We start from the raw sequence: 27,409 nt of genomic DNA on the forward strand, positions 1-27,409 counted from the left end.
AGCTCTATATTGTGATAGTACTCATTGCTAGAATGTTTGTTCGGTGACAGTGGTCTCCCTTAGCTCTTTAATGAACAGACCCAGGTAGGGTACCAATGTCAGACAATCAGGAAAGAAATTCACTATGTTCCCATTTTGGCTGCTAATTCATCACTTGTTTATCCTGGATCAGTTCTCACTCCTGATTGGGTGAAATGTTCAACCCATGATCTGAACATTTATGTTAAGTTTTTTATTAAGAGCTGGGGAGACATTGAGACCCCTGTTACTGAACAAACACTCTATAGCAGTGGTTTTCAACCTTTTTCATGCCAAGGACCCCTAAATATATATTTGGCCGCGGACCCCCATTTGAATTTTTTTGTGCCAGGGACCCCCAGAAGCAAAGATATCAGTTAATTTTCGCTTTAAAATATATAAATATTCAAAGATATGCACACTTTTTCAAGGTTTTTCAAAAATAGCCAAAGCTAAGTGGTTGAAATGATTCTGAGGCTATGTTAACTAATTTAGCTGGGGACCCCCTGGTATTCCCTCAAGGACCACTGGTGGTCCCCGGACCACTGGTTGAAAACTACTGCTCTATAGCAATGATTACTATCACACAGAGAAATGTAACACTTATTTTAACAAACAAATTCACAGCACTTTTAACTCAAGAGAGTGTACACATGTGTACAAAATATCTACAAAACAACAGACATATTAATATCATATAAATCATTTGCTGTTCTCAGACCCGAAGTTGAGATTCCTGTCTGTGACTGTGACGTGGCTGAGACTGATCTTCATCAAGGCCATCGCCTTCAATGGACTCATGACTCTGAGAGTGTGGATGGGCTAGATTGAGTGAGTGTGCACACACACACACACACACACACACACACACACACACACATGCGTGCGCGCGCACACACATGCGCACGCGCACACGCACACGTACACACACACACACACACACACACACACACACACACACACACACACACACACACACACACACACACACACACACACACACACACACACACACACACACACACACACACACACACACACACACACACGGACACGCACACACAATGTACAGACATCCAGCAACAGACAGACAGACAAAATGATGATGATGATGATGATGACCAGTGTATTAACAGTATAAATGTGTTGTATTTTTCAGGTAAACACCAGCTCCATAAATTCATCTTGGGCTCTTCTGGTGATCAACTGTGAAACCAGATCTATCCAGTCGGCAAGATGATCCATCCATGGAACCCCCTATTATCAGATATACAGATAGCAATGGAACTGTCATGTGTAACTTATCGTACGATGGCTTCGCATGCTGATAAATTGCTGACCAACAAGCTCTCAACACGTTGCGTTCGTGACGTGTTGAGAGCTTGTAGATCAGCAATGTATCAGTGCATAATGCTGTCACACGATGAAGTATGAATCAGGCTTCAAATGGAAACTTTTTGCCTTTGAACAGGCCTTTTTTCATCCTACGCCCAACTGTTAGTTTTTGCCTCATTCACGTACGCATAGCATTTGACATCACATGCGTATTTCTCCACTAAACATGCGTTTAGTGGAGAAATACACAGAAGACATAGTGTATTTTTTGTCACATCAAAACAATGGGATTTAGGTAAAACAATGTATAATGTAAATGGAACATCCACTGTGTGTAAACAACATAGAAACAGACCAGTGCTGTAAGATTGATTTGCCTTGGATTTCACACAGAACATGAAAAATATCGCCGCGGTCGGACAGAAACCTCTTATCTCCATTCTTTAACTTTTTATTTGTTTTCATAAATGCATGTCCTGCTTCATCATACTACACGTGTCACACAAAAGTGGCAAAAATAGCCGATCTACAAGCTCAAAAGACATGGCGATGCGACACGTTTTGAGCTTGTAGATCGGCTATTCTTGGTATTTTTTCATTTGATTTTTTTGGATGAGTTTTGGACACGTGAGGTTTCCAGCCGACAGCAACATATGTTATGTTTATATGTTATTACAGTCTTTTATACTGCTTCTCTCTTGTGCAAATATTTTTTGCTTGTTCTGTAAATGTTATTATAATGTGTGGGTGGGGGGAGGGGGGTACAGCATGATAAGATATAGTGTTAATGTGTTAATAATGTACATTTTCTTACACACACTGGGAGTGTGAAGGATGAACAATCCTAAAAAGCATGCGCAATTTTTTTTACATCAGACAATATAATTTGGGGATGCTTCATACAGTTTGATGCTTGTATTAAAAATCAACCTCATTTCTAAAAAAATAATTACGTTGATTTATCGTCTCGTAATATTCACGTTGTGTGTGGATGTACTGATGACACAAACATCGGTTTAAATGAATGTGAATTAATCGCATGAAATAAACACTCCCAGTGTGTACAGAGACCTGTATAGTGTTCATAATGTAAGTGTTGATAATGTGTGTATATGTGTTAATAATGGAATAATGACCGATGAATAATCATAGCTGTATTGAGATCTTTACAGACGGCGGGTGGTTTTCTTGTTGTTCCTCCGATGTTTCCAATGGACTCACAGTGTTTTCAATGTCCTCACCATGGTAACAAACACTACAGTATGTTGCCGTGGTAACGACAACCTCCTATCCCACACCTAGACCTAAAAAAAGAATTAGATCAACGGTTCCCAATTTTTTTTTGCTCAAGACCCCAAAAAGAAATGAGACGTTAGACCGTAAACCCAGACTAAAGTGAAAATAGCAGATCTACAAGCTGACAACGTGTCGCTTCGCGCCGAGGTGTGAGCTTTGTAGATCTGCTATTTTCAGTACTTCTTAAACATTTTTTAAGAAGTAAAAAAGTTTTTTAACATTTTTTTAATTGATGAAAAGGTTATTTGTTTACATTTTTTTTTCTTTTGAAATACTATATATATATATATTTTTTTTTTTAATGTAGAAAAAAAAGGGGGATATTTACTTAAAAATTGGTCCGCAACCCAAACATGGGTCCTGACCCACTGTTTGGCACACCACAGACCCCCATATTTTTTCTATGGGACCCCCAATCTGCACTGTCAAATCCTCAGTGTTAATTAAACTCTGAGAGAGTACAAACGGAACCAAATGGACCCGTATGGGTCCATTTGGTTCCATTTGTACTCTCTCAGAGTTAGACCCACGAGTTTCCACAGGGGACCCCCTGGTGGTCCCCGAACCCAACGTTAAGAACCCCTGACCTAGAAAAATCAAACATCACTGAACAACAGGACACGGCAGTTACCATAGTAACCACGCACTGTCTGTAAACATCTCATGTTGTCACCTGAATGTTGTTACAGTATTTTTTAAAACTGCTTGTATTTTGTCGTGCACATATTTGGATTTGATGTTATAGTTCATCAAGTCATTAACAACTCTCTGTTGTATTTTAATCTAATATGCAACAAGCATTGTTTAAATGGAGTCTTTTTTTTCCCTTTTCAAAGCATGCGTTGCGTGTTTGTTAAGCTTGTGTTATACTGTATGAGGAGTGAAGCCTTCAAATAAACAGCAGACTATAATGAAACTAAGTGTTGTTTTTTATCTTGGTGATATTCATTCATTGTTTCATTCATTCCATTTATGTTTTTTTACATTTGGTGAACTTGTGTTAGAAACTTCCCTTGACCAATTAAGACCGGGTACGCATCTGTGTCATTTTAGAATTCTTTGTCTATTCAAAAAATCACACCCAGTGTGAAGAGAGTGGTGCCTTTGAATTAGTATAACTGGTTGCATCCTTGTGTTGCAATCAGCTGCAGCTGTTGAGGCCATGCTCAAACGGACGGACAGACCCACACACACGGTCAAGCGTAGGAGTGGCTGGCACCACTAAAAAATAGCAGATCTACAAGCTCATAGCGCGGCACCGAGTGCCGCGCTGTGAGCTTGTATATCTGCTATTTTTTTTGAAAAATCGTAAAAATGTGTGCAAATCTTTGAATATATATATTTTTAAAGCAAACATTTGTAACTCAAATCTTCTAGGGGTCCCCGGAACAACATATTTTGAGATGGTGGTCCGTGGCCAAATACATATCATTTTTAGGGTCCTTGACATGGACATTTTTGGGAACCACTGATATAGCAACTTACGTTTTTTTCTGAAAACTGTTTAGAAGACGGCCTGAGGTCTTAATGGGTTAAGTCAAAACAACAGACTCACTCGTCATTGCTCACCACAGTCTGGAAACCCCCTGGCGCTCCTCTCCCTCCATGTATCTGTTCTCGTCACATTGTTGATAGATGCTAGCAGTGGTGTAAAGTAACTAAATACATTTACTCAAGTGCTGTAGGCCTACTTAAGTACAATTGTGAGGTAATTTTACTTTACTGTAAAGTAAAGTATTTCCAGAGTATTTCCAATTGTCTATACTTTTACTTCTACTCTAGTTACGTTGCAGATATACATCATTATAATATAAAACATACATTAACCACTTTAGCCCCATTTTATACCTGAAAATAGCCAATCTACAAGCTTGTAGATCTGCTATTTTCAAATATCTTAGTATTTTTACTTTTGGTACTTTAAGTACATTTTGATACCAATACTTTTGTATATTTTTAATTCCAGACTTTTAGTTGTAACAGAGTACTTCTACATTGCAGTAAAGGTTTGAGTACTTTTTCCACCACTGGATGCTAGTAGTTGTATGCAGAGCTATACATGTTGGTTACTTGTTCACGTGTTTTGTTATTTCAATTAGTTTTTCTTTAACACAAATGCAGGCTACACAATGTTATTTAGATAGCTTGTTGTTCAGACACATGCTACTGTAGGTTCATTATCTACCTGGCATCCTATAGTTTCAAATGTACAGAATGTTATTTAGATAGCAGGCTGTCTGGACAGATACAGCTTTAGGTTCATTGTTTGGTCTGCTAGTGTATTTGAGGCGCTCCATAGCTCTCTCTGCACTCTACTTAATGTGACTATTTGCCTTGTCGTTTATTGACTAGAGTTCATGACATTTACTGAACTCACACTTGTAAAGTCTCACATGGGATCAGAGTTTCTTATAAATGCCTACATTGTAATGGTTACTGACAGAAATAAGTTCAGATGACAGAATCAGAATCATCTTTATAGTCACATCACAGGTCTACACGTGTAAAACAGTGGCTGAAATTAGTTTCTGTGCAACGACTGTCTAACTACACTCATGAATAATGTTCACCATTACTTTTAAGCGTTCAAGACTGCAGCAGTTAAAATGTGTGTGTGTGTGTGTGTGTGTGTGTGTGTGTGTGTGTGTGTGTGTGTGTGTGTGTGTGTGTGTGTGTGTGTGTGTGTGTGTGTGTGTGTGGGTGTGCATTTCCTTTGCCTTGTTCCGCTGTGTCTATTTCCTGTCATGTGTATGAAGGTGTGCATACTGAACAGTGAGACGCATGCGGCCCCTATACCTACCCTAAATGCGGCCCGCAGGTTAATGTCAGAATATACTGAATATACCGCTAGTATCAGTAATAGTTTAATAGTAGTATTAAAATGTCGTTGTCTTTTTTACGTCCAATGTATTTGTATTTAAGTTCATAAAGTTAGCATACGTATGTAACTAATACATTTGAAGTTGAATTAAAATGTTACTTTTCAGGGTTCCAATTCAAAAATAGCAAAAAATAATTCAAGATTCCAATTCCGAAATAGCCGATCTACAAGCTCAAAACAGTAAACGTATTAATATGTTTGAAAACGCGAGCGATGTGACGCGTTGTGAGCTTGTAGATTGGCTATTTTCAAATAGCCTGGGTATAAAATAAGGCTAAAGTGGTTAATGTATGTTTTATAATGTAATATTTTATATCTGCAAAGTAACTAAACTAACTAAAGTTTTCAAATTGTAGTGCAGTAAAAGCACAATATTTGCCTCTGAGATAGTGGAGTAGAAATAAAAGTATAGACAATTGTAAATAGTCCAGTAAAGTAAAAGTACAGTACCTCAACATTTTACTTGAGTACAGTACTTGAGTAAATGTACTTAGTTACTTTACACCACTGCTGCTCAGTGGCTAGTGTTTCCATGGGAACAGTGAATAAAGTGACATCCATATCCAGCTATGGGAGAGAAAAAAAAAACATCAATCTGGATATAAATGTATGAACAAATATAAATATTATGTGTCGTCCTTTGTGCTGCTGGGGGTCTGAATGACGAGGCAGGATTGTGAGTGTTTTGATAAACTGGTGAAGGAGAGTGGCTCAGTGCTCTGCAGCAGGTGGTAATAGGCTCTATGCACAGCAGCCATTTTGGAGAAAAATTGGGCCTCTTCTTACTTCCTTCACAGGTGTTACCAATGATACTAATGAAGGCTCTGTTCCATTCTGGTCAAACAGAGTCAGGGTGCTGATATTGTGCATGTTGGCTCACTAGAAATACTAGTGGGTCTCAAAGTGTGGTCCAGAGACCCTCATGGTTCCTTGTGAGGGTGTAACTCTGAGAGTGTACAAATGGAACCAAATGGACCCTCCCGGGTCCATTTGGTTCCATTTGTACACTCTCAAAGTTATCGGGTCCTTGAAATTAAAAGGTTTGAGAACCACTGTGCTACACTAAATGGAACAGAGCCTTCATTAGTGTCATTGGTAACACCTGTGAAGGAAGCAAGGAAGGGGCCCAATTTCTGTCCAATATGGCACTGTGCATAGAGCCTATTGACCCCTACCCAGGGGTGGATGACCCTTACCCAGGGGGGTGGGTGACCCTTACCCAGGGGCCCAAGAGCCCTGAGCTTCATTTCTATTTCTTGTCAAAGCTAGTCATTCATTCATAATAACAGAGCCCCAAAAGTCTTGCTTAAAACTGAAGGAACATCCTCAACATTCACTTTAAAGATGATGCAAGAAACAAACCAATATACTTCATCACACAATGGTTTCATGACATGTGGGGTGGGGGGCCGTGGGGTGGGGGGGTCCGTGCCCACCTGCAGCATGTTGGGCAGAGAACCTGCTGTTTGCGAGTGATTCAGAATTGCCGCCTCGAAAGTAGGCCACGCCTGTGTTCCATTAAACTACAAACAGTGTCTGGCTGCCTCACACTCAACAACATAAACCCTTTTTATTCTTTTTTTCTTGAAAAATAGTCTGATAGCAAAAATGCTTATCAAACAGACCATTAGCAAATGATTCAATTACAATGGATGATGTGGTATTGTCTTTATGTTTATCTCTCACATGCAATGATGATTGCTGGGAAACGTTGTTGCCTGCACCAAATTTGGTACACACATTCTTCAGAGTGAATCCCTTCGGAAACCAGAAAATAGAAAATATCACTTATAGCACCTTTATATACATGTTTACTATTAGGGTTATTAGGGTTTCCATTATGAGTACTTGTGTTCCAAGTATTTAATGAACCGTAACTGTTCCAGGTCTCATGAATTCATATTGTATATTAAAACGTTACAAAAACATTACATTCCATTAGCTTCAGTGCAGTTATCAGTCAGATGTAAACCACAATTCCTACAATTGCAGTGTGGAGTTTTCATTTATAGATCTAGAAGTTAGATATAGATATAGAAGTCCAATCTGAGATGAATGTTTCAACTGGGATTTAAATTAGATTGTGTGTAGAGAGCTCAGTCTGAGCAACGTTTCAGATGCAAAAAAACTAGTGCCAAATCAGTCAGTTAATAGTTAAGTTTGTTTCTCTGGAGAACTAAAACAATACAAGGAAATTAGTCGATCTTGATTTCCTTACGTCTGGGCAAACAAGATATGGACATCAACACGCCCCCCGGAGAGACCATCCTCTCTAAAGTGGAGCGAAGTCTCGCATCATTTTGCTGCTCTGAAATGTCTGCCCAGGAACCAAAGCCACTGCTAACTCTGGACTTCGAGGTCGTTCACTCACTAAAAGATGGAATCAATTTCAAGAAAAACCCAGAAGACGGTAAATGTTATATTTTTTACAAGAACGAGGACAAAATCCTGAAGGCATGCAAGAATCAGTGCAAACACCAAGGTGGGTTGTTCATCCAAGACATCGAGGATGTGTGCGGCAGAACGGTGAAATGCACCAAACACAACTGGAAGCTGGATGTGTCGACTATGCAATATGTCAACCCACCGGATAGTTTTAATGAAGACCAGCTTGAAATTGAAATGTTGAATGACGGAGGGCTTCAGCTATTGGAGCTGAGTCCCCCAGACCCCTGGCTGGCGGACCCTCGCGCTGCCGTGGAACTGCAGCCAGGGGAAGCGACCGTCATCTACCTGACCCACGCATGCATGGAGCTGCAGCTCGGAAAGAGGAGGATCCTGTTCGATCCCTGGCTCGAGGGTCCTGCCCTTGCCAAGGGCTGGTGGCTTCTGCACGAGCCTCCTGCAGACTCCTTTGACCGACTGTGCCGGGCAGACCTCATCTATGTCAGCCACATGCACTCGGACCACCTCAGTTACCCCACACTGAAAGTCTTGTCGGAGAGGAGGCCGGACGCGCCGATTTATGTCGGCGACACGTCAAGGCCGGTCTTTTGGTACTTAGAGCAAAGCAAGGTTAAGCTGACGAACATCAACGTGGTTCCTTTTGGAATCTGGCGAAATGTCGACGAGCACCTGAGGTTCATGATCCTAATGGACGGCATCCATCCGGAAATGGACACCTGCATCATTGTCGAGTATAAAGGCCACATGGTCGTGAACACGGTGGACTGCACCAGGCCCAACGGGGGGAGGCTGCCACACAACGTGGATTTGATGATGGGTGACTTTGCCGGGGGGTTCCTCTGGGTTCCCCATGACCTTTCATGGAGGGAAATACACTGAGGAGTGGAAGGCAGAGTTTATAAGAAATGAGCGGAAGAAGCTCCTGCTCTACAAATCTGGACTGATAAAATCCTTACAGCCTAAGATCTACTGCCCGATGGCTGGTTACTTTGTGGAGGCACATCCGTCCGACAGCTACATTAAGAAAACAAACGTTAAAAACACTGCAGAAGAGCTCAACGATCGTATTAATAAAAATACACCCGACATCAGAACATGGACCCCCAGGCCAGGTGCAGTGTTGGATCTGGCCCTCGCATTAAAAGACCCAGACCAGACACTCAGTGGGTCAGTCACCAATCCACCTGACGGCACAAACACCCACAAGGACAGTTGGGATTTTGACTTGTATCTAGACGAGCTGAAGAGTGCCATCGACTGTGAGATCTTCAAACATCACAGCTGGATCCGGTTGTATTACGACTGGGCAGGTTTCAAAGGCTACGACCTGGTTGCGCGGATGATCGAGACAGATGACGAGTTTGAGCCTGTACTCGGCGGCCATGACTACATGGTGGACTTCCTCGATCTGTCCTTCCCTGCAAAGAGGCCTCACAGGAAGCACTCGTATTTAGAGATCAGAAACAGGATTGGAGTGATCAGATCGGTGGTGCAGAACAGTCTTCTGTGGGACGCCCTGTACATCGGCTTCCAGAACCGCATCAGCAGAGAGCCGGACGTCTACCACCACAAGTTCTGGAACCACTTCCAGACCCAGCTGCCTGTCAGCAGGCCAGACTAGACACAGTTCCTCCTGCAGATGTCTCCGGGCCACCGACCTGAAACACCAGGGCAAAATGAAAAGGAGGAGAGCTATTGTGTGTTTACTCTGAGAAAATGATCTTCTGCTGGCAGAGGTGTAAAGTAACTGAGTACTCATTTACTCAAGTACTGTACTTAAGTAAAATGTGTGGGTATTTTTTACTTTACTGGAGTATTTCCTATTTTCAATACTTTTACTTCTACTCCACTACATCTCAGAGGCAAATATTGTATTTTTATTCCACTGTAATTATTTGAAAACTTTAGTTACTAGTTACTTTATAAACATACATTAACCACTTCAGCCATGGCTATTTGAAAATAGCCGATCTACAAGCTCACAACGCTGATGCGTTGTGAGCTTGCAGATCTGCTAATTTCACAGGATCTTTATACATTTTAACTGACAAGACAAAAGTCTTGTGAGTTAAATTAAGTCCCCTTACATATACAAATTACATCCTGCACATAATTAATTCTACATTCTTTCAAACTCTTCTCTAAAGTCTAATGATCATTACATCCTGATGTGAAAGAAAACAAAAGAAGAAGAAGGAAAAATGAAGGTTGTTATGTAGCCTATGGGCCATCAAAATCAGTTGGAAATATTACATTTGGATGTGGTGTCATAATTAAACGTAATAATTGATATGGCACACTAGCTATCAAGAAAATGAAAACATGGCACTTCATGTCAAAAAGGTTGCCGTCCCCTTGTCTGTATGAACACAATTGGTCATGTTCAGGGGAGGGAAGCCGGGTGGAGAGGGTTTGTCACTATACAACTCCTAACATAACTGTTAAATTAGGTTAAAAAATTGTTTTAAAGAAAACGGTTGTCAACTCCACTGTCTTTAAACACGTCATTTTCACCAGAATGTCCACACAAAAACAAATTAATGTAACAGACCAACGCTGTAAATTCGACTTTCACAAGGAACTTGAAAATGATTACGGTCTTTTAAACTGCTACTCTCTTGTACAAATATTTGGATTTGATATATTGTGTTATAGTTAATGAAATCATTAACAGCTATTTATTTTAATTTAATCTAACATGTATAAGATTGTTTAAATTGAGTCTTTCCTATTCAAAGCAGCAGCATTGTGAGTTGGTAAAGCTTCTGTTACATGTAGAGCGTGGCCTTTGAATAAACAGCAAAAAGAAAACTAGAATGAAAGTGATGTTGCTTTGTCTTGCCTTGGTGATATTTGATAAACTAGAGAGAGCAACCATCTAGTTTTATATTTCATAGATAATCATGTTCACCTTTAGTTCGTAAAGAGTTTAAATTCAACAGCAGTTCAACATTATGAGCAGAAAGGTGAAGTAGAAAGAAAGCTGTGAGTACAGAGGAGATTAGTGTGTGTGTGTGTGTGTGTGTGTGTGTGTGTGTGTGTGTGTGTGTGTGTGTGTGTGTGTGTGTGTGTGTGTGTGTGTGTGTGTGTGTGTGTGTGTGTGTGTGTGTGTGTGTGTGTGTGTGTGTGTGTGGTTATGTGTGGGTGTGCATATCCTTTGTTTTTTTCTGTTGTGTCTATTCCCTGCCATGAAAGTCCTGTTGTTCAGCAGTGAGACATAATTATATAAATAACAAAGACACTTACAAAAACGTTAATGACACAATTTCTCTCAGCAACAGTGTGTGGTTGATAAGCAAGGTTGCACTGATGGGATATAAGCATATATAAACAATAACATTAATAAATACAAGTACATATGGACCTGTAAACAACATTAAGAAATATAAGTACATGTAGAGATGTAAAGAATAACATTAAGAACAGATACGGAGGCAAACCATTTTAATATGTATGTAATAGTTTAACATACAACTCAACTCAACTTTATTCACAGGTTTACAGGTGTAAAGGATTGGGTGAAATGTTGTCGTCCAACAGCTTCATCATTGCAGTTCAAAGAAACATGGACATGGCAGATGTAATGACCCATACAGTATGTATGTAAGGTGCATGGTTTAAAGTGCCACTTCCTCGATTTTGCACCCAAATCCTGTTTTAATGAAGTTCAGGACACAATAAACATGATGTTTCAGTGTTTTGCATATAGATTTTTTTATGTGATTTCCAAGCTCATATAGAATTCAATATAGAATTGTGTATGCTATTTATAAAATAAAAACTTCAACTTCATTTAAACGGTAGTTGGGTGTATGAAGTATTTAAGCAATATATCAATAAACTGAGGAAGTAAAAATTATAGCATGTTATGACAACTTTGAGAGGGAAATTCAGTAGTTGGCTTCCTTCCGTCACGCTCGCCGCACACCCCAAAGAGACCATCCTCTCTAAAGTGGAGCGTAAAGCCTCGCATCATTTCGCTGCTCTGAAATGTCTGCCCAGGAAGCAAAGCCACTGCTAACTCTGGATTCCGAGGCCGTTCGCTCACTCAAAAATGGAATCAATTTCAAGAAAAACCCAGAAGATGGTAAATGTTACATCTTTTACAAGAATGAGGACGAAATCCTGAAGGCATGCAAGAATCAGTGCAAACACCAAGGTGGGTTGTTCATCCAAGACATCGAGGATGTGTGCGGCAGAACGGTGAAATGCACCAAAAACAACTGGAAGCTGGATGTGTCGACTATGCAATATGTCAACCCACCGGATAGTTTTAATCAAGACCAGCTTGAAATTGAAATGTTGAATGACGGACGGCTTCAGCTATTGGAGCTGAGTCCCCCAGACCCCTGGCTGGCGGACCCTCGCGCTGCCGTGGAACTGCAGCCAGGGGAAGCGACCGTCACCTACCTGACCCACGCATGCATGGAGCTGCAGCTTGGAAAGAGAAGGATCCTGTTCGATCCCTGGCTCGAGGGTCCTGCCTTTGCCAGGGGCTGGTGGCTTCTGCACAAGCCTCCTGCAGACTCCTTTGACCGACTGTGCCGGGCAGACCTCATCTATGTCAGCCACATGCACTCGGACCACCTCAGTTACCCCACACTGAAGGTCTTGTCGGAGAGGAGGCCGGACGCGCCGATTTATGTCGGCGACACGTCAAGGCCGGTCTTTTGGTACTTGGAGCAAAGCAAGGTTAAGCTGACGAACATCAACGTGGTTCCTTTTGGAATCTGGCAAAATGTCGACGAGCACCTGAGGTTCATGATCCTAATGGACGGCATCCATCCGGAAATGGACACCTGCATCATTGTCGAGTATAAAGGCCACATGATCGTGAACACGGTGGACTGCACCAGGCCCAACGGGGGGAGGCTGCCACACAACGTGGATTTGATGATGGGTGACTTTGCCGGGGGGGCCTCGGGGTTCCCCATGACCTTTCATGGAGGGAAATACACTGAGGAGTGGAAGGCAGAGTTTATAAGAAATGAGCGGAAGAAGCTCCTGCTCTACAAATCTGGACTGATAAAATCCTTACAGCCTAAGATCTACTGCCCGATGGCTGGTTACTTTGTGGAGGCACATCCGTCCGACAGCTACATTAAGAAAACAAATGTTAAAAACACTGCAGAAGAGCTCAACGATCGTATTAATAAAAATACACCCGACATCAGAACATGGACCCCCAGGCCAGGTGCAGTGTTGGATCTGGCCCTCGCATTAAAAGACCCAGACCAGACACTCAGTGGGTCAGTCACCAATCCACCTGACGGCACAAAGTACAGTTGGGACTTTGACTTGTATCTGGACGAGCTGAAGAGCGCCATCGACTGTGAGATCTTCAAACATCACAGCTGGATCCGGTTGTATTACGACTGGGCAGGTTTCAAAGGCTACGACCTGGTTGCGCGGACGATCGAGACAGATGACGAGTTTGAGCCCGTACTCGGCGGCCATGACTACATGGTGGACTTCCTCGATCTGTCCTTCCCTGCTAAGAGGCCTCACAGGAAGCACTCGTATTTAGAGATCAGAAACAGGATTGGAGTGATCAGATCTGTGGTGCAGAACGGTCTTCTGTGGGACGACCTGTACATCGGCTTCCAGAACCGCATCAGCAGAGAGCCGGACGTCTACCACCACAAGTTCTGGAACCAAAACACGAGTTCCATTTTGTGAACAGTTAAGAGATTTTATGGCAAAGAGTCATCTTGCGAATTGAGTATAGGGTTTAGCATTTTGTGTGTGAGGTTTTCAGTTTTGTGTGTGCAGTTTTGAGAAAGCCGTTATTGTTTTGAGAAACGTGTGTTAACAATTGTGAAAAACTGTAAATTGAGTCTTTCCTTTTCAAAGCAGCAGCATTGTGAGTTGGTAAAGCTTCTGTTACATGTGGAGTGTCACCTTTGAATAAACAGCAACAAGAAAACTATATTGAGAGTATTGTTGGTTTGTCTTGGTGACATTTGATGAACTGAAATACATGTATACTAGTGAGAGCAACCATCTAGTTATTATACTTCATAGATAATCATGTTCACCTTTAGTTTGTGAAGAGTTTAAATTCCACAGCAGTTCAATATTATGAGCAGAAGGTGAAGTAGAAAGAAAGCTGTGAGTGCAGAAGAGATTTGTGTGTGTGTGTGTGTGTGTGTGTGTGTGTGTGTGTGTGTGTGTGTGTGTGTGTGTGCGTGCGTGCGTGCGTGTGCGTGTGCGCGTGTGCGTGTGTGTGTGTGTGTGTGGTTATGTGTGGGTGTGCATATCCTTTGTTTGTTCTGTTGTGTCTATTTCCTGCCATGAAAGTCAGCAGTGAGACATAATTATATAAATAATAAAGACACATGCAAACAAGTGAATGACACAATTTCTCTCAGCAACATTGTGTGGTTGATATGCAAGGTTGGACTGATGGGATATAAGCATACATACACAATAACATTAAGAAATACCAGGGACCCCCATTCAAGATTTGTTTTATTAAAATGTTTCAAAAACATATATTCTTTGACATTTTCTTCAAGGTTTGTTTAAAATAGCAGATCTACAACACGTCACAATGCATCGCATCATGACGCGTTGTGAGCTTGTAGATCGGCTAGGGTTAAAAGTGGTTAAACTGATTGTGATGCTATATTAATGAACTCATTCTGCTGGGGACCCCTCTCAACGATCCCTGGGGGTCCACGGACCACACCTTGAGAAGCGATGGTTTACAGTAGGAGTATGTGTGTCAGGTTTGTATCGAGCAGCAGTGATGTTGTGAATGGAACACACTAAACCACACAGATAAACATCTGACTGACATGAATCCACTGACACATGAACACAACACACACCTGTTATACACCTCCTCGCCCACCGCCGTGGGTGGCTGGCGTTGGGGGTTTGGGGGTTTGTGTGTGTGTGTGTGGGGGGGGCATATCTACGTATATATGACCCATTATATGTTATGACAATTGTTGATCTTGAAGTGGATTATCTTTTCTCATGAAGCTATCAGAAGGATCCCCTTCCATGACTTTTCCTAAATACTCATCTGAAACGTTATTCTAAACATGAAATTAGCCATACTCATACCATTGTGTGTCAATGGTATGAGTCGTTATTTTACGGATAATTTGACCGCTCTCACCCTTTCTCCCCCTGCCAGAGAGCTCTTCACACCTCTTGACCACCTGGAGACCGTCCGTAAGAGACTATGAGCCATGTTGTTTCCAAATTGATGACGTCACCGCAGGGCGGTTGCCAGGGTTACAGGGTAATTAACCCTGTTCGTAATTAAGGGCAGGTGTTGCTGATGGGAGGGCAAACAGTTTTTGACTGCATGTGTTTGAGCCAGGGCTGTTGGTCTATATCCTGTGCGTTTAGGTTTTTATGTTTAATTGTATTTATATATTTGTATGCTGACGACCAAGGAACAGAGAATACATCCTTTTTTGTGAAATATACGGACGTCAAAACAACCCTAGTTGCCGGAAACAAGTAGTTCCAGAAGTATAGGACTTTTGACCCTACACCGTCATTGTTCAAGTTAATGGGATCATTTGCATTTCACTCTCAGCTAGGAACCTGGCACATGTGCCATATTTGATCACCAACATGTAGGCCTATCAACAACATGTTACTAATGATAGAGAATGTGAAATTATTGTAATCGGTTGTTTATTCCCTGCGCAATGGATGAATAACTTTTATAGTGTGTGGTTACGAACGTCTCTCTCTCTCTCTCTCTCTCTCTCTCTCTCTCTCTCTCTCTCTCTCTCTCTGTAGATCGGCTATTATATATATATATATATATATATATATATATGTATGTATGTATGTATGTGTGTGTGTGTGTGTGTGTGTGTGTGTGTGTGTGTGTGTGTGTGTGTGTGTGTGTGTGTGTGTGTGTGTGTGTGTGTGTGTGTGTGTGTAGGTCATGTGGCCTATTAGTCACTTTGTTTGGGCTTGTTTTCATCGCAATCTGGCAACACTGACAGGCACACTTGCTTTATATTCTGATGTAACCAGCGTTGAAAAACAATACACATTCTTCGTTGCTGTTATTTCTAACCTTTGATTGCCTTTCAACACCATATTTCAAGAGCAATGGCCCGGCCCGACATTGCCTTGGAGTGAGAATGTGTTGCCATTCCAAATAAAAATGAGTGTTTGAAACAACTCCTATCCGAACCCATTAACCTAACCTCTAAATGTTGTGTCAATCAAAAGATAAAAACATTGCTCTCCGCCCATTGTATAAACTTGAGCGGACAATCAGCAACGCAATGCGAGCCGTTGTGAGCATGTAATTTGGATATTTTGAAAATATTAATATAACAAAATGTAATGCCTCAACTCCTGCAGTTCCAAGTGCTTTTCAAGGTTGGGGGGGGGTCCCCATGTTCAAATATGATTTTCAGGTCGCGACCTGAAAAGGTTGAGAACCACTGGCCTAAAGGATAGAGGAACGCGCTTCTGGGTGAAATGTTCCCGGTTTAATTCCCCGCACTGGTAGAAAACAATCTGTGTGGAGAAGTGAATGGCCAACACTCACCCCTCCCCCAACACAGTTGAAGTTCCCTTGAGCAAGGCACTGAGCCCCCAAATGCTCCAGTGAAGCTTTTCAGTGGCCAACAGTAACACACGCACAAGCTCATAGCGTGGCACTATGAGCTTGTAGATCTGCTGTTTTAGCAAAATCTTGAAAATTTGAGGAAATATTTGAATATAAATTTATATATCTTTAAAGCAAACTGTTCTAATTGTTCAAGGGACCCCCAGAAGCAAAGATTTGAGTTACAAATGTTCGCTTTAAAAATATATATATTCAAAGATTTGCAAAAATTGTCATGATTTAAAAAAAAAAGAAAATAGCAGATCTACAAGATCATAGCGCGGCACCCCGTGCCGCGCTATGTGCTTGTATATCTGCTATTTTTGAATAGCCCACTGGCATCTTAAAATGACACAGATGCATCCCCATTATGTGTGTCACACTTTCTAGTCAACATGAATGGAACAAACGGAACCACAGAGATAAACATCTGACTGACATGAATCCACAAATACATGAACGCCCACATCCTACACACCTGTGTGTTTGTGTTGGTGGTTGAGGGAGGTAGGCTACATATATATATATATATATATATATATATATATATATGCCCCATATTTTATGAGGTTATGTTTACCTTTATCTGTACTGATAAAAATAAAACAAACTCTATCATTATGTCACAGTCTGGCCCTGTCCTCAGCCCCTCCCCCTTCTCTCACCCAATTGGCTCGCTATACTTAAAGTACCAAAAGTAAAAGTACTCAAATATTTCACAAAGCGTTGCATCGCAACGCGTTGTGAGCTTGTAGATCGGCTATTTTCAAAGCATGTATAAAATAGGGCTGAAGTGGTTAATGTGTGTTCTATAACATAATAATGTATATCTGCAAAGTAACTAGTAACTAAAGTTTTCAAATAATTGTAGTGGAGTAAAAGTATATTATTTGCGTCTGAGATGTAGTGGAGTGGAAGTAAAAGTATTGAAAATGGGAAATACTCCGGTAAAGTAAGAATTCCTCAAAAGTGTACTTAAGTACAGTACAGTACTTGAGTAAATGTACTTAGTTACTTTACACCACTGATGCCACGTTGCCGAGAGTGTCTGATTCTGTGTTTCTCCCTGTGTCATGACAGGAAAGAGTCCAGAGGGAAGCACGCACATCCCAACAAAAACCTTTCAGGAGCTGAACAACAATACGTACATTGGAGGCCTAGATATAACGACAAATTACAAAGAATGACAGGACTTACAGTCCGTGTTTCTTTCTTGTTTTGTTGGAGTTGAGTGCAGTATTCGACACAATAGATCACAATAGAGATTAACCATTTAAACCCTATATACACTTTTTTGCCCGGGTTCCCCCAGGCCTGCACTTTTTCCATCTATATCTTTGCGAAAAATTGCCGATCTACAAGCTCGCAACGCATCGCAATGTGACACGTTGTGAGCTTGTAGACCAACTATTTTCACCAAATGTTTGCCCCAGAATTGGGGCCGCTAGCCTAGGGTTCATCTGGATAAATTCTGTACAATGGTTGTCTGTCTGCTTTAGAATTGATTTAAAGATTTTACTGATTACTTTTAAGATACGTCATGGCCTGAAACCCTAATGGCTACCAGGCCATTGAGAACAATGCCCGTTGGGAACAATGCCCGGTGGGAAAAACGATGCCTGAAGATAATAAATGATGACTGTGAATTTACTGTCAGGATCCACCACTCTGGAAGCACCTGCATGACCAATCTCAAGACTCTTGAGGATATTGATGTCTCCTACCTGAGACTCTGCCGGTCATCAAATTACTGGCTTAAAATGCAACAAAAACAAAAAAATCTCCATGAATCCAAGGCTTCATTGGACGTGTAATTGATAAAAATATGTTTTTTTTTGGGGTGAATTACTCCTTTAAAATACTTCTGACAATGTAGGCCGTAACATAATGCTGAAGTTTAATTGTTTTACTCCCTCACTGTTTCATTTTAAACATTTCAAGCCTCGCTTTGATTGTGTTTTTAATCTTTCTTTTTTTTTGTAACACGTTACGTAAAGTACTTTCTAACTTTCTAACTGTGTTAGCGTGTATTTGGAGTGGAACAGTGTGTTGTGTCATTATTTCCAGAGGATGTGGTGTGTGTGTGTGTGTGTGTGTGTGTGTGTGTGTGTGTGTGTGTGTGTGTGTGTGTGTGTGTGTGTGTGTGTGTGTGTGTGTGCGTGTGCGTGTGTGTGTGTGCATTAGTACTGTATGTAGGTCAAATGGAACCGTGTTGAATTATTTGCAGAGGATGTGTTTTTTGTAACCTCTTATCTCCATATTTTAACTTTTAATGTTTTTATTCCAAAATTTGGAATGTATTTTTGACTATTACTACTACTACTATGTTGACTACAGTGTCACACAAAAGTAGCAGATGTACAAGCTCAAACATTTTTGTCATTTTTGAATTTGAATCCTGAAAAAATATTATATTATTTCCATGCGACAGCAACAATAAGATATTACTACGTCCTCCACAAATCTCATATACATGTTGGATGTGTTTTCTCTCTATATATAATATCGAAATGTTCTGGCGCTGTTCCTGATTATTTTAACATTTCCTGTGTTCAGCCTCTTTTACAAAAAAAACTATCCATTGAGAGTTGTCATGACAACCAGAAGACACATGGGTAGGCCTACTTATTACATTTACGAGCAATATTGTATCTGTTTATCCATGTGTTACTTGTTTAGTTGGAGTTGAGTGCAGTGTTTGACACCATAGATCAGACATGTCCAAGGTCTGATTTTATATTACATTTTTTAAGTATCTGGGGACTAGATCGGGGTCCTGTCCAGTGAGGGGAGGACGGAGCAGAAGATCAGCCGGAGAAGTAAACAATACTCAAGTAAATGTACTTAGCTACTGTCTACCACCAATGGTGGATGAAGTACTCACATTTCTTACTTAAGTAAAAGTATCAATACCACAATGCAGAAACACTTGTATTAAAAATGTACTTGAGTAAAGTATTCAAGTAACAAAAGTTGATTAATTATTCAAAATGTCCCGTTTCACAAGTTCAAAATGTATAGAAATATTTTGAAAAAAGATCTATAAGCTCACAATACGTTGCGGCGACGTTTTGTGAGCTTGTAGATCTGCTATTTTCAAATGGCTAAATGTAGGTGAAGTGGGTGAAGTGTACGTTTTGTAATAATAATTATAAAAATCTACAAAGTAACTAGTAACTAAAGTTTTCAAATAATTGTGGTGGAGTAAAACTATTTGCCTCTGAGATATAGTGGAAAGTATTGACATTTGGAATTACTCCAGTAAAGTAAAAGTATCACAAAATTGTACTTTAATAGTTACTTTACACCACTGTCAACCAGTGGAAATCACTCGCTCATTCACTCCTCCCTACAGTAATATAGGCAGTTCTATGTAGGAGACTGTGAACTCTCCGGGGAAAAAAAGGAACAAAAAAACCCCCACACATTTCAGACACTACACAGGTCACCGTTAATGACGTCATAAATGTGCCAGAGCAACGTCTGTATTTTATTTTTTTTCAGAGCAACGCATGAGGGTTTGGTAGGGTTTGCGACAGTGACCATCAGTTCTACCCGATAGGTCAAAATGCATTGTGGGATAAAATAATTAATCCTCTCTATAACGTGCTGCACTGCGAACTCGTACATCTGCTGGTACACCAGTGTCTTTTGTTGAGATTGTGCTTAACTCTCCCTAACTCTGATGAGTCCGGGGCTGAGCGTGTGTCCATTTTTGACACAAAATATTTGTAATTTGTATAAACCAATACATTATATTGTGAAATAAACAGTATTTTTTTCATTAATTAATTTCACTGGTACTTATACTATGTAACAATAAAATCCTGCCTAACCCCCAATAAAAAAAAGTATAATTTATGTTCACTATTTAAAATCATGGTTTTATTTGATAGCCTTGCTGCCAGGGCATTTGGCATGTGGCCTTTGTGCCCACCAAAGGCCAGTTGGCCCTGCCCATAAAATGATGACACTCCCCAGGCTTGATTACACCACTACAAAATGAAGTAATAACTATATAGTGCACTATGTAGTGAGCACCGAGTGATTTTGGACACAGCCCGTGAGGGTTAGGGTTACAACTTTACTGTCAGGATCCTTCACTCTGGAACCACCTGATGACCAATCACTGTCTGCTTTTAAAACACTTCTTATAATATGCTTTTATCTTACAGTATGTATTAGCCTTAATATGATGTTGAATTTTAATTGTTTTACTCCCTCATTGTTTAGTTTTACACAGCCTTGCTTTGATTGCTTTAGTGTGTCAGTGTGTAGGTGGTGTTGTGTGTAGCTTGTGTGTGTGTGTGTGTGTGTGTGTGTGTGTGTGTGTGTGTGTGTGTGTGTGTGTGTGTGTGTGTGTGTGTGTGTGTGTGTGTGTGTGTGTGTGTGTGTGTGTGTCAGTGTGTAGATGCTATGTGTGTGTGCATGTAGGTCAAGTGGAACGGCGTTGAATGTATAATTTCCATGGGATGTGGTTTCTGGTTGAAATAACTCGACAAACAGGCTGCCTGCGTCACAGACGGAGACCGCTGATGTTTCCACGCTGAACCTTTCCATCTCGAACAGGATGTGTGTGTGTGTGTGTGTGTGTGTGTGTGTGTGTGTGTGTGTGTGTGTGTGTGTGTGTGTGTGTGTGTGTGTGTGTGTGTGTGTGTGTGTGTGTGAGCACTGCGGTGCAAGGTGCAGAATAGAAGTGTTGTCACGTGTTTTCTGTGCAGAAGAATCAGTGTGAGAAACTAGACCACAAAGTGGAGCACTCTATTTGATACATAAACAATACATATTATGTTTCTTTATTTAAAACATAAACAATACAAATAGTATATTCTCGCTGTCAGACGATAACCGTGTCCAAAACTGTTTGTTGTTTTATTATTCTTTTAAAAACATTTTAGAGAAAATGGCCGTTCTACTAGCTTGTATATAGGATGGCTATTTTCACTACTTGTGTGTGACACTCTTGTATGATGCATCAGGGCCTTATTAGGAAACAAAAAGTTGAACTATGGAGATTTCTGGCCGACGAAGACAATATATTTCTGCATTTAAGACATAAACAATACAGTACATAGTACAGTACATATGTTTTATTTTTTTACACAATACATATCGTTGCTGTCCGGCAGAAACATTGACCTACTTGATCATACAGCGTCACACAAAAGCTTCAAAAGCTTCAAAAGTCAAAACAAAAAAAGTAAAAAAAAAAATAGCAAAAGTAGCAAATCTACAAGCTCAAAACGTCGCTTCACGCCACGTTTTGAGCTTGTAGATCTGCTACTTTTGCTATTGTTTTTTTGTTGAATCCTGAAGTCACAGTTTTGGACATGCGGTTGCCACCAGACAGAGACGATATACAAGTAGTATTATGCACTCTCCTTGTATCCCTTCTTGCTGCTAGTTTACTATGCAGATATATCTTAGCTAATTGTTCTCATGTTATTATTACTTAGATTTGTTTTTCTTGACCCCAAATGTACACTGTTGTTCAGACAGATGCCATACGTTCATTGTTTACCTGCTATCCTATAATTTACGTACATAATGCTATTTAGATGATAATAATACTAATACAAATCAGACTTATATAGCGCTTTTCTTAGTACACAAAGTTGCTTTACAAATAGACAACTTTAATAGGAGCGACAAAGTTAAAAGGCTAAAAACATTAAGCTAAGACTAAAAAAGCAGAAAGGGAGATTTAATAGAAAGGCAGATTTAGATAGCATGTTGTTCCAGGTGTAGGCAAAACAAAATCCCCCAGAGGGCCATACTGCCATTACTGACTTTAATAAAGTGATTGTATTATATTAAAACGGCATGAATTGTGTTAGGTCACTATGAAAAGATGACTTACTGTACATGAAACAATCCACCTTAATGCATTATCAACTTTTAAATTAGCCTACTAATTTATATCTGTCTTATATGCACCACTTCATAGATCACTGATGACCATCGTAAGCTGGACTCAAGACTGTTTCACATTTACTGTAGGCTACAGTATAAACATTTGATATTTACATTGAGTATGTACAGTTAAATGCTTCAGTGGAATGCAGGTGTGGACTCAAATTGTAAATGTTATTTGCCTATATTTGTAATCGAGTTAAACGGATTTAGCTCAAAATCTGGGGGTCGTTTTGATTACCTTTGAGGAAATTGAGGGTCCGGGTTGGTTCAAGGGCAGTTCAAAGTCTGGTCCTAGTGCCCTATGTTGCCAATGTGTGGTTTAGATAGTTTGTTTACCTGTTATCCTATAGTTTCAAATGTACAGAATGTTATTTCGTTGGCATGATGTCTAGACAGATGATAGGTTCATTATTTACCCAATAGTTTCAAATTAATTCATGTTATTATTCATATATTAAAGCGGAACTGTGTCACTTTTTTAATGAATGAAATGTTATTTTGTCCAGAAAGGCAGTGGACATACACACTCAACACTATGACACCCAATGGACTTAATGAAGATTATAGCTTAAAATGCTTTTTGGGTTATGCTATCTTTGATGCCCCTGCACTGTTTATTTGATGCGTTACTTTGTTACGTTATGATATATGCCTCAAATTGCCTGTAATTGCCTGTGTTCTTGCATACTGTGCAAGTGATTGGACCTTGGTGATTGACTTGAGATTTCAGCTGTAGGTGAACTCTGACCTTTTGTATAAAGTGAGTTGAATCTATGTGATATGAATGCTCTGAGGAAGGCTCATGGCCGAAACGCGTAAGCGTTCATTTATTGGTGTGTGTGTGTGTGTGTGTGTGTGTGTGTGTGTGTGTGTGCGTGCGTGCGTGCGTGCGTGCGTGCGTGCGTGCGTGCGTGCGTGCGTGCGTGCGTGCGTGCCAATAAAAATGTGAGTACTTTGTCCTCCATTTAATTGAAATTTTGGATGTGCTACCTTTTTAGGATTTTTAAAAATTCCTTCTGTTGATGTGTATACTGGACTTTGGGTCTATCACTCCACTGAGAAAACCCATTGTTGATGTGCAACCTCTTTTTCTTATTTTGTCCAATATGTGTGGTAGAATAACGTTAATACAACAACGCATACAATTGTGGTTGTATTTTGTCTCCCTGCTCTTCTATTGAGACATTTAGATCGTGTCAAAGGTCATGTCTCACCTAGACACAGAATCTGACACAAAGTTTGACCTGATGGTCAAGATTAAATGTATCCCCTGAGCAAGCAGACAGGCTCTATTAGCTCAATGGTAAAAAAAAAAACAATCTAGCACCAGGGTCAAATCCGGGGTAGAGGAGAAAAGTTACATAGTCCAGCTTTAATATACATATTAAAGTCATTTATATGTTTCTGTATTATGTTCACATATAGTACAGCAATGTTCCATTATAGTCTTACTATGCTAGGAATATTATATGCGTTTATATTGTACTGTAGTGCATCAATATAAAATATTATACAGTAATACTATATACATATAATATAAAATAATTATTAGTTTATATTGTACAGTAGTACACCAATATACAATGTTATACAGTAATACTATAGAAATATAATATCACATAATATGATATATAATAATGTCATAGTAATGTTGCACAGAACAGGTCACATGGTCTGACAAATAAAACTAGGTCATGTAGACGCAGAAATACAACGTTTTCATGGATCTTTACTGACACCTAGTGGTTCCCCTGAGGAAGTTCAACAGTAAGTGAACGTTCTGGAAAACCAGGTCAAAGCTGCTCTGCAAGGTGCAGAAACCACACCACACACTGGAACAATATTACAGTTTTTCCACAATTGTTAACACACAAAAAGCTACAATTCGGCACAATTTGCACACCCTTCACTTCATGTACTAATCGATTTCCCAATAGGCTCTATGCACAGCAGCCATGTTATCAATTCCTTCACAGGTGTTACCAATGATACTAATGAAGGCTCTGTTCCGTTTAGTGTAGCGCAGCGGTTTCCACGACCCCCATAACTCTGAGTGTACAAATGGAACCATTACAAGTCCATTTGGTTCCATTTGTACACTCTCAGAGTTACACACCCGCAAGGGGCCATTTGGAAGCCCATGAGGGTCCCTGGACCCCAACTTTAGACCCACTGGTGTAGCAGAGTGTTTCCAGTGAGCCAACATGCATAATATCAGCACCCTGACTCTGTTGGCCAGAATGGAACAGAGCCTTCATTAGTATCATTGTCAACACCTGTGAATGTCTTCACACTATGGCTGCTGTGCATAGAGCCTATTTGGCAATACTTCACACTCCCTTTTCTGCATTAGACTCTGACTTTCCTTCTTCAATTACATTATCACCTTGTTGTCCAAACACTACACAATGTTCAGTTGTTGCACACACTTTTCACGTAAAATCTCAAAGCATCAATCTAAAACACACCTTGTTGTACAAACACTACACACAATGTTCAGTTGTTGCACACACTTCTCACGTAAAATCTCAAAGTATCAACCTACAACACACAAATAATTACATTTCTAAACATTCAGGTCTGGTGAGCAATTTTCATCTGGGACAAAGTGAGTTTCTACCGGGTTGCTCAGGTGCGTGAGTGGTTCCAGGACCACCCACATTTTTCCATTCTGTACCTTCCACGTTATTCTCCTTTCCTGAATCCCATTGAGGAGTTCTTTTCAGCTTGGAGGTGGAAGATATATGACCGGAACCCACAGAGCGGGTCCCACTGCTCCAGGCCATGGAGGAGGCTTGTGGCAACGTCACTGTTGAGGCCTGTCAGGGCTTCATGCGCCACTCGAGGCGTTTCTTCCAACGCTGCTTGGACAGGGAGAACATTGCCTGTGATGTGGAATGTGGATGAGGCCCTCTGGCCAGATATGAACCGGAGGCATGATGCCTAAATCATGTAGAGAAATAAAACTTTTTTTAGCTGCATATTTGTGTTTTGTTTTATGTTTGACATGAAAAGGAGTAGGCCTACACTGAGTCATTTTACAAAAGGAGAAATGGCTCATTCTCCAGAGTCATTGTCATTGTGTTCCATTTATATGATTGTGATTTCAATTTTGCTCTGCAGTGTGCTGTAAATGCATGGTAGTGTGCAGCACATACTTAGTTGTGTGTACTGAAATGAATGGTATGTGTGTGTTATTTGAAAATATGGCTGTGTGTACCAAATGAAAACACGTGTTCCATTTTGTGAACAGTTAAGATATTTCTAAAGACCAGTTGGTTTCAGGGTCCAGCATTCACTGCCATATAGGAGAACAGACTGTATACCGTTCCATACACTGGCCTTGCCGTTCAGGGCCCTCCATGCAAATGCCTTCCTCACTTTCAGATCAAACACAAACACAACAACCGTTGACCAAAGTGCTGCGCAAAATAACCAAGCATCAACAAGTAGTCTTGTAGTCGTGCATTTGACATACACATAAACACATGACATGAATTAATGAAAATAAAACAGAATCCACTCAGATGTGAGCAAGGGAAAATAAATAAGTCTCAAGTAAGGTTTATGTTTAATACATCCATAATGCTACAGAAGACGTCCTGTTTTTACCCTGTAATAATCAGAGGGGTTTTGTTGGCATGAGAATAAATACATTTACATTACCAAAGCAAATAAGAAACAAACCAATAAAATAATAAAAACATAAAAACAATGTACAATTAAAAAGGAATAAAGTGATGTGTAAACAGAGCTGTGTCACAGTGCCGCTGTGACACGCTACAAGCTTGTAGATCTGCTATTGCCGCGCTACGAGCTTGTAGATCTGCTATTTTTTTTAAATCGTGAAAATGTGTGCAAATCTTTCAATATATATATTTTTAAAGCGAACATTTGTAACTCAAATCTTTGCTTCTGGGGGTCCCTGGAACACAATATTTTGAAATGGGGGTCCGTGCCCAAATACATATACATTTCGGGGTCCTTGACATGTTAGAGAACCACTGATACAGTATATACGTTTTTTTCAAAAAACTGAATTTAAAAGACATTTTGTAGAAGAGGCCTCAGGTCTTAAAGGGTTAAACCAGATGAATTGTGCTGTTAGAAGCATCTATAGGGCTACAGACTAACCTCCTACCTCATGAAGACTCTGGATAGGCTTGTCTTGGAGCAACTCCCCATGGTCAAGCCCCTATTAGACCTAGCTCACTATACCAGCCCTGACCAGTTGAGGATGCAGTGGTCTACCTGCTTAAGTGCACATATGCCTATCTAGATAAGCCAGTGGGCGCTGTGAGAGTCATTTTCTTAGATTTTTCCAGTGCTGAGATTTAGGGCTTTTAATACCATCTGGTCGACATTGCTGGGTGATAACGCCACCTTTGTGCCCTGGATCGTTGACCACCTGACTGGCAGACCACAGCATGTGTGCCAGCAACAATGTGTGTCACACAGGGTGGTCAACAATTATGAAGGCCCTCAGGGACTCCGGTCCCTCCGAGACCCTCTTTTCACTGTGTTTTGCCCAGGCTATTTAAGGCCAACTATACAAATTATTGTACAACATGGAGTATAATATTCTGTATGACTTCATACTTGATATGCATCAAATACACAAATACATGTATCAATATGTATTACTGTACAGTATGTAACTGAAATGCATGTTGAAGAGGAGTTACCAAACTGTCATACAAGTTATGGGCTGGTTTTATTTCTAAAGCTTGGATAATTGGCCAAACTAGACCGTATAATTATAGCAAAAGCATATTATATGAGATTAGTTTAGTTTAGTTTATGCATCTCAAGTATGGAGTCATACAGAATAGTATTAGAATATGGTCTTCCCTCAGGGGACAGTGCTCTCGCCCTTCCTCTTCACCATCTAATCTACACCAGTGGTTCTGAACCTGTGGGTTGGTTGGGAACCCCAGGGGGTCCCCACATGATTTGGGGGG

At 40.4% G+C, this 27,409-nt stretch overlaps 2 protein-coding genes and 1 pseudogene across 3 annotated transcripts in view; all 3 read left to right on the forward strand.

The window, feature by feature from the left end:
* LOC311044886 (uncharacterized protein) overlaps nucleotides 1-3,565 on the forward strand; it is a gene marked incomplete at its 5' end in the record, with an annotated part of 45,099 nt that extends 41,534 nt beyond the window's left edge. The window contains 2 exons of the mRNA XM_084056697.1: nucleotides 738-849; nucleotides 1,178-3,565. Of these exons, the coding sequence (XP_083912823.1) occupies nucleotides 738-844 (107 nt within the window). The 3' untranslated portion in view covers nucleotides 845-849; nucleotides 1,178-3,565. The remainder of the gene's footprint in view (nucleotides 1-737; nucleotides 850-1,177) is intronic.
* A 4,278-nt stretch (nucleotides 3,566-7,843) lies between these two features.
* LOC311044715 (cytidine monophosphate-N-acetylneuraminic acid hydroxylase-like) lies at nucleotides 7,844-9,591 on the forward strand (annotated as a pseudogene). The gene has a single exon. The product of its transcript is annotated as a cytidine monophosphate-N-acetylneuraminic acid hydroxylase-like (transcript).
* A 2,335-nt stretch (nucleotides 9,592-11,926) lies between these two features.
* On the forward strand, nucleotides 11,927-13,615 carry LOC311044887 (cytidine monophosphate-N-acetylneuraminic acid hydroxylase-like; the record flags this gene model as incomplete). Its single annotated transcript, XM_084056698.1, has 1 exon — nucleotides 11,927-13,615. The coding sequence occupies one exon, from the start codon at nucleotides 11,927-11,929 to the stop codon at nucleotides 13,613-13,615; it is 1,689 nt and encodes a 562-aa protein (XP_083912824.1).
* Between the last annotated feature and the right edge of the window lie 13,794 nt (nucleotides 13,616-27,409).

The sequence above is a fragment of the Gymnoscopelus microlampas genome (assembly GCF_963454915.1).
Source record: "Gymnoscopelus microlampas genome assembly, chromosome: 5".
NCBI lineage: Eukaryota > Metazoa > Chordata > Actinopteri > Myctophiformes > Myctophidae > Gymnoscopelus > Gymnoscopelus microlampas.